Source organism: Chenopodium quinoa, unplaced genomic scaffold (genome assembly GCF_001683475.1).
Source record: "Chenopodium quinoa cultivar QQ74 unplaced genomic scaffold, ASM168347v1, whole genome shotgun sequence".
In the NCBI taxonomy this organism is placed as follows: domain Eukaryota; kingdom Viridiplantae; phylum Streptophyta; class Magnoliopsida; order Caryophyllales; family Amaranthaceae; genus Chenopodium; species Chenopodium quinoa.
The window spans coordinates 4,293,614-4,302,099 of record NW_018744704.1 but is presented as its reverse complement, the minus strand read 5'-3'; the positions used below and the strand labels follow the sequence as shown (position 1 = coordinate 4,302,099).

The 8,486-nt window shown below is 42.0% G+C and overlaps 1 protein-coding gene across 1 annotated transcript; it reads right to left on the bottom strand.

Annotated features, from left to right (window-relative positions):
* Nucleotides 1-5,802: 5,802 nt before the first annotated feature.
* Nucleotides 5,803-7,139, bottom strand: LOC110702936 (cytochrome P450 704C1-like). The gene is made up of 3 exons (XM_021880698.1): nucleotides 7,048-7,139; nucleotides 6,645-6,935; nucleotides 5,803-6,562 (listed from the first exon to the last, which is right to left on the bottom strand). The coding sequence occupies exons 1-3, from the start codon at nucleotides 7,057-7,059 to the stop codon at nucleotides 6,188-6,190; spliced, it is 678 nt and encodes a 225-aa protein (XP_021736390.1). The 5' UTR covers nucleotides 7,060-7,139; the 3' UTR covers nucleotides 5,803-6,187.
* Between the last annotated feature and the right edge of the window lie 1,347 nt (nucleotides 7,140-8,486).

Sequence of the window (8,486 nt, the reverse complement as noted above, 5' to 3'; positions counted from 1 at the left end):
CATTAGGAAACTGGTCAACTCAGTGGATGAGGGCCAGTTGTCTAAATATTCATTTCCGGAAGTTAAAATCTCCGAGAAAGATAGAGGAGAGGTCAGGCGGCCTCATGATGACCCCATAGTCATCGAGTGCAAAATCGCCAATCAACGAGTTGGCCGGATCTTAATTGATACCGGGAGCTCATCTGACCTCATAAGCTACCGGTGCTTGGAAAAACTCAAGTACAAGCCCAGTAGCATACATCCGGCCTCATACCCTCTTGTTGGTTTTGGGGGAGGAGTAGTACATCCGGTGGGCATGATTGATCTACCCATCCGGTTCGGAGAAAAGGGAAAGGGCCGGCACATGGTTGTCATGTTTCTTGTTGTAGGAGAACTGACTGCCTACAACTTGATTGTTAACCGCCCAACCCTTAACATCTCAAAAGCAGTCATCATCCCATCTCTAATGTTGATCAAGTTTGAAAGGGATAATGGCACAGTCGATTCCTTGAGTAGGGACCAAAAGATGGCGAGAGAGTGTTACCTCTCGGACATCAAACCAACGCTTGAAACAGACGGTCAAGAGAAAGAAATAGTTGAACTCGACGACTGTGATCAAAGCCCACCGGCTATTAAGCCAGCCGGTAAAAAGAGAAAGGCGGACCAAATGGCGCCTGTAAAAGAGAAACAATAGCAATCACTGTCTGGGGAGAGGCCAGACGGCCTTCGCCCCCAGCCGGCTGGAGAAATAATTGACATTGTCCTTGAAGACAGCCGGCGGCCAAACAGAACCGTCAAGATTGGGACGGTTGCTTTTGAAAACTTTGGACCTGACTTGCTCCTTTTGCTGAAGGAGTTCAAAGATGTGTTTGCCTTTGAAGTAGAAGAGATGCCGAGTGTAAGTCCGGATCTTGCTGTTCATAAACTCGCTGTGGATCCTAAGAATAAGCTGGTCAGGCAAAAGAAAAGGAACCATGGCGAGGAAAGGTCCCAGGCGGCAGCAACTAAGGTCAAGAAACTCTTAGATGCTGGGTTCATCCGGCAATGCTACTACCCGGATTGGGTAGCCAATGTTGTCCTTGTGAAAAAGCCGAATGGAACCTGGCGGATGTGCGTAGATTACACGGACTTAAACAGAGCTTGTCCAAAAGATAGCTACCCGCTTCCAAAGATAGATCATTTGGTAGACTCTATAGCCGGCCATGCCCTGATGGTTTTATGGATGCCTACTCCGGCTTCCATCAGATACCCTTGTGGAAGAAAGACCAAGAAAAGACGGCTTTCGTCACAGATCAAGGGCTATACTGCTACACGGTGATGCCGTTTGGGTTGAAGAATGCGCCTGCCATTTTCCAACAAATGATGAACTCGGTCTTTTATGATCAGATTGGAAGGAATGTGGAGGCGTACATTGATGACATGATAGTCAAGTCAAAACTACAGGCGGATCATCTAGCTGACCTCCGAGAAACCTTCACCACCCTCAGGCGGCATAAAGTCATGTTAAACCCGAAAAAATGCATGTTTGGAGTTGAGTCTGGGAAATTTCTCGGATTTTTTATTGATCAGAGAGGCATAGAGGCCAATCCGGACAAAGTACAGGTGGTGATTGACATGCAGTCGCCTCGTACCGTCAGAGAGGCTCAAAAGCTTACCGGTTGCCTAGCGGCATTGGGGAGATTCCTCAGCCGGTCATGTGACAAGTGCCTGTATTTCTTTCAAGCAATCAAAAAGAGGTCAAGGTTTGAATGGGGTGAAGAGGCTGAGGCGGCATTTCAAAGGCTGAAGCAACACTTGCATTCTTTGCCAAGATTAGTAAGTCCCCTACCCCAGGAGGCTCTCTACATGTACTTAGCCGTCTCAGATCATTCCTTAAGTGCCGTTCTCCTTACTGAGAGGGACGGCAACCAGCTCCCAGTCTACTTTGTAAGCCATGTCCTCCGGAATGCTAAACTTCGCCATCCCATGATCGAAAAATTCGATCTGGCTTTGTTCAAAGCAGTCAAGCGGTTGAAACCTTATTTCCTAGCTCATCCGGTTACTGTCTATACTGACCAACCGCTTAAAAGGCCTATGACCACTTTAGAGTCATCCGGAAGAATGATTAAATGGGTTGTGGAAATTCAAAGTCTAGAAATCACTTTCGAACCTAGGCGGGTAGTGAAGGGTCAGGCGTTTGCCGACTTCATTGTTGAAATGACAAGGCCGATACAGCCGGATAAAACTGATCAAGTTTGGAAAGTATATGTAGACGGGAGCTCTACTGTGAATGGTTGTGGGGCAGGCGTAATTTGTCATTCTCCAGAGGGGGACAAATACGAATATGCTCTACGATTCAAATTTCAAGCTTCAAATAATGAAGCTGAATACGAGGCCCTGCTAGCCGGTATCCGCATGTGTAAGGCAGCCGGGGCAAGAAAAGTTAACGCCTATTTTGATTCTCAACTCATCGTTAGCCAATACAACAGTGATTATGAGGCCACCCATCCGGTGATGATTAAGTATCTTCAGGCGGTCAAGGAGGAGGCTGGGGCATTTGATGAATTCAATCTAAGTCAAGTACCCAGGTCCGAGAATAATCAGGCGGATGCACTATCAAAATTGGCATCATCCGCCACATGTGATACGCCTAGGTCAGCCTTCTGGGAAGTCATGGAAAAGAAAAGCATTGAACATGATCCCATTGGAGTTCTAGATCGAAGCTCCACTTGGATGGACCCCATCCGGGATTACTTGGTAGACGACACTCTACCGGGTGTCTCATCAGAAGCGGCTGCTCTTAAAAGACGAGCATTAAGCTTCGTAATGCACAAAGGTGAACTCTTCCGGAAGGGTTACCTGCAGCCGCTATACAAATGTGTTACCCCAGAAAGGGGAAAGGAAATATTGGAAGATCTGCACCCCGGCTTCTGTGGATCACACATTGGCGGGAAGACTCTTGCCAAAAGAGCCAGGCGGCAAGGATACTTTTGGCCCACTCTCGAGGAAGATGCATTAGATCTGGTAAAAAGATGTAACAAGTGCCAGAAGTTTGGCCGGCTGATCCGAAAGCCGGCCACTGATTTAACGGCTATTCACAGCCTTATTCCCTTTGCCAAATGGGGCATGGATATTTTGGGGCCATACACTCCTGCCCCAGGCGGAAAAAGATACATTTTAGTGGTTGTTGATTAATTCACAAAGTGGGTTGAGGCCGAGGCGGTAAAGGGCATCAAAACTAAGGATGTCATCTCCTTCATCTGGAGAAATGTCATCACCCGGTTCGGTGTACCTATGTCAATGGTCTTTGACAATGGCCCCCAGTTCGAGACGCCTGTCCTAAAGACTTGGTTGCAAGATCAAGGGATTTCCCATTACTTTGCATCCGTTGGCCGTCCTCAAGCAAATGGTCAAGTTGAAGCTTTTAACAAGCTCAACTCAGGCAGCATAAAGAAGAAGATTGAAAAAGCAGGCGGTCTTTGGGCAGAGGAATTGACTCATGTTCTTTGTCTATCAGAACTACTAAGAAGGGGTTAACCGATGAAACTCCATTTCTTATGACATATGGCACAGAGGCGGTGCTTCCCATTGAATTATATGAGCCAACACTTCGAATCATGTTATATGATGAAGAGGAAAATTGGGAAGCCATGCGCTTTGGATACTCTTCCTGAAATAAGGAGCAATGCCGCCTTACGTCATGAAATCTACCGTCTGCGAATGACGAGGGCCTAAAACAAAAGGGTGCGCAAACGTCCCCTCAAAGTTGGAGATTTTGTTTTAAGAAAGCTTGAGTCAACCGGTAGGGCGAACGAACAAGGAAAACTGACCCAAAACTGGGAAGGACCCTACCGGATTTTAGAAAAAGTTAGAAACGGCACATGCCACCTGGAAAACCCAGACGAAATGCGGTTGCCTCGTACCTGGAATGTAGATAACTTGAAAAAGTACTACTTCTAAGGAAATTGTAATTTTTTGTGAATAGTATTGAAATGTGAAAGCCTATAATTTCCATTCATACAATTGTATTAGCACCACTCTAGTGAAAAAAAACAGATGGAAGAACACATATTAAAAACCACTGCTCCAAAAAGAGCAGTCATCCGGCGACACCCATCCGGGTGAAATCGTTGAAGAGAACAGCTCCCTTCCGGGTGGTACATTGTTCTAGCGATCAAATGACTCAAACGGCATTTACTTAAAAAACTCGCAGCCGATTAGAAAAGATCCTTTGCATCTAGGATTCATCCGGCAAGGACCCAAAAGTGGTCCATCCGGCAATGTAAAAATCCTAGTGGGTTAATGCAACCAGGTTTTGTCTAAAAGCCACCCAAACGGTTTTAAAACCCATTCGGCTGCCAATGAAACGGCTGCCTGTTTACCGTTGGAGTAAACAGTTTGCCATTTCAGGGGCATTTTATTGCACCAGCCGGAGTAGGAGTAGATCAATCATTGATCACCCATCCGGCTGCCAATGAAACGGCTGCCTGTTTACCGATGGAGTAAACAGTTGGCCATTTCAGGGGCATTTTATTGTACCAGCCGGAGTAGGAGTAGATCAATCATTGATCACCCATCCGGCTGCCAATGAAACGGCTGCCTGTTTACCGTTGGAGTAAACAGTTGGCCATTTCAGTGGCATTTTATTGTACCAGCCGGAGTAGGAGTAGATCAAACATTGATCACCCATCCGGCTGCCAATGAAACGGCTGCCTGTTTACCGTTGGAGTAAACAGTTGGCCATTTCAGAGGAATTTTATTGCACCATCCGGAGTAGGAGTAGATCAATTATTGATCACCCATCCGGCTGCCAATGAAACGGCTGCCTGTTAACCGTTGGAGTAAACAGTTAACCATTTCAGGGGCATATCATGGTACCATCGCTTCATCCGGAGAAAAATAGAACGGCTGCTCATTTTAACCGGATGAGTAGTAGAAACTTGTAATACTTGTAAAAAATGCAAAGAGAGAATAGCAAAACCGACTGCGTCTGCTAGTAGATTAAAAAATTTATATATAGAAATGTTAACCGGACCCCTGTCCGGGAAAGTTACACTCAAAGATACTCGGCTCGCAGGCCGGAAAAGAGGATAGAAAATGTTTATAGTCGTTGTTACAATTGAGGTTATTGTTGTTAGGGGTGTACAAAAATTGGACCGGACCTGAAACCGGACCTGAACCGACCTGATCCGGACCGGACCTGACCCGGACCTGTTGATTCAGGTCCGGTCCCGGTCCTTAAAAATCAAGGTTCCCGGTTCCGGTCCGGACCCGGTCTAAACCCGGGGTTTTCAGGTCCGGACCTGAAACCCGGAAAAATTGTTTTTTTTTTTTAAAAAAAAAATAAAAAAAAAAAAATTAAAATAATGCTGCTGCTTGACAGCTTGAGGCCTTGAGTGACGCTTGAATTCTCTTTCATTTCATTCTAACCCTAACAAACAGGCTGTCTCCCCCTCTCCCTCACGCAGACACGCAGTCACGCAAGTCTCAGCCGAGTCAGCCCAACGCGGCAACGCCCACCGCCGACACCTCCTGCCTTCCTCACTCTCTCAGGCGAAGCCCAGGCGCCCACCGACCACCGCATGAGACAGCTACTGCGCGATTTTCCATTTCTCCGGTAAGTTATTTTTTTTTTTAATGTAAATCTAAATTATCTAATTATGTTTGGGTATTTTGTATTCGAAATAATGAATTAAGTGTTAGAATTTATATGTTTATTCATGTTTCAATTGCTTATAATGATTATTTGATGTTTGCATGTTGAATTTCTTTTTTTTACTTCAATGTTTTCGAATTTATGTTTTTTCTTTTTTGGTTTATTTTCGAATTTCTTTCGAATTTATGTTTTTTTTTTTGGTTTTTTTTAGTTTAAAGTTTAGGGTTTTAGGGTTTAATGTTTAGAATTGATAACAAGTATGGTTTATCTTCGAATTTATTTATTTTTATGTTTTGGTAATGGGATTGTAGCAGAGGACAATTAGTTTTTCATCATGATTGCATTGTTTATTTTTGTCAAGTACCTGAATTTCTTAGACTCCTTTTGGTTGGACTTTGAAATTAGAGAAAATGCAATTATTTTGATTTCAAAATTAGAAATTGAGAGAAAGGTAGAAATTAGCTTGGTTGATATATGATAAGTTGGAATGTGCCTCTGAAATTGACATAAACTTCAGCAAGTAACGTGTAACACAAAAGAGAAAAATAAAAAGGAAGAGAACAAACAATGAGATTATGAGAGCAATGAAATTTTCTGACTGCGACTAGCTAGAATTACCATTGGAACTGCTGGATAGAGTCTGAGAGTTTCTGTCAATGCAGCATGTAAATACTGCATTCTTTCAAGTGATTCTTCTGTCAAACTAGCAGCAAGTTCTGAAAATTTTCCAACTCCTTCCATTTTCGTAATTTTCCTTACTTCTTCAGCAACCTTTTCCTGTATATTCTGGTGTTTACAAAGCATGTAAACAAACCATGAAAGTGTAACTGCTGTTGTGTCTTTACCCGCAATTACAAAGCTCAAGATTATATCTCTCAGATACTTCAAATCAGTGTCGCTCTGCTCCAGGAACCTTGACAAGATATCATCCTTTTTCATCTGCATTTCCTACAAATTCACACAGAAAGAATGCATTAATCTCCTCAGTAAACCGATATGATTACAGACTTCTAAGTTATGATTCACTTACTGAGACATTGCTTTGTGAACTTTTCATTAGTTCCACTTTGTTACTGATTAATTTGTAAACAAAATCATCAACAGTTTTGACACTTCTCTTAAGTTTAGCCTCTGCGCCAATGTTGAGAAATTTCTTGATAGGCCAAAAGATGTCTACATATCGTAACATGGTTGAAGCACTAGCATCATCAAAAGCCTGGCCAAATTTCTTCCCTTCTTCATTTGAGCCACACATACTGTCTAGATCAACTCCAAATGCAACTTTGAAAATAGAATCTAACGTTGACTTCATAAACAAGTCCTATAGAAAGCCATTTCAAGTTAGTTCGTTACTCCAAAGTCTCCAAAAGTACATAGCTCATCTTATCAGTAAAACACTTTTGTCCAATACAACCAGTAAAACACCATCTTACCTGAATATCCATAATTTGGGTGGAGTGTCACGGAAGGCGGCTAGGGGTGGGGCTGCCAATGAAGCTGGTTGTGTACTTGTGTTGTGTTGTGTGGGCAGTGGTGGATCTGGGTATTGACATAAATTTCAGAAAGTTGGTTGTGTTGTGTTGTGTTGTGTTGTGTGGGCAATGCCTCTCTCATTTTTTTCTTAACATAAATTTCAGAAAGTTGAAAGTATTTCTAATGTGTATTGATATTTCTAATGTGTATATATGGACACTTTTTAAGCTAACTTATACTTTAAAATTTGTGTTTATTCCTGCTAGGCTGCTAAAAGTATGGACTCAGATTATTAAGATTAAATAAGTTGGCTAACCTGTGTGTAGTTCAGGGGTTCTTATTTTTGTTTTTATTCTTGCAGGGAGTGAAGGAAGTCAAGGAACCACGGATTCTTATTCTTGCAATGTAAGTTGCTCTTAAATTTTTTTTATAAAATGGTATGTGTATATAATTGTTACTTTAAAATTACTTATATTGTATATAATTATATTGTAGATGGAGAGCTCTCAATCCAAACGGTCTGCTTCTTTTTCTGAACAAACGTCACAGCCACTTTCTGAAAAGGATATGGAAGAATTGCAATCTACTTTGCCTCCTGATAAGAAGCTAAAAGCGGGGCGGGAATATATATGGAACAGAAAAAGTAAGAGGAAAGCTGAGTATTGGAAATATTACTTAGAGTACGTCGAGAATGGAAAACTACGAGCTGAATGTAAGTTCTGTCCTAAAACTTTTGCTGCTGATGGTAATCTTAATGGTTCAAAAAATGTTAAAAACCATGCAGAATCATGTCTCGGTAATCCTATTAATATAGAAAAAGAAAAGGGCAAAGAAAAGCAAACTAAATTGTATTTTGATCAAGAACATGAGAGTAGTGAATTAAAGTGTGGGAGTAGGATTATTAACTTGAATGATGTTAGAGAGGCATTGATTCACATGATTATTGTTGATGAGTTACCATTTAAGCATGTGGAAAAATCCGGTTTTAGGCACTTTGTGCAAGTTGCATGTCCACAATTTCACATTCCATCTCGTGTTACCATTGCTCGTGATTGTTTAAAGTTGTATTATAGTGAAAAAGAGAAATTGAGAGAAATGTTTAAGACATGTCAAAGAATTTCTGTGACCACTGATACTTGGACTTCAATACAAAGAATTAATTATATGTGTCTTACAGCTCATTTCATTGATAATGACTGGAAATTGAATAAAAAGATCATAAATTTTTGTCCAATTTCTAGTCATAAAGGAGAGGCTATTGGAAAAGCAGTTGAGGCATGTTTAGAGTATTGGGGTATTGATGATAAACTTTTTACTGTCACTGTTGATAATGCTTCTTCAAATGATGTTGCTTGTGCACACTTGAGTAGAATGGTTAGAAGAACAGGATGTATAAATG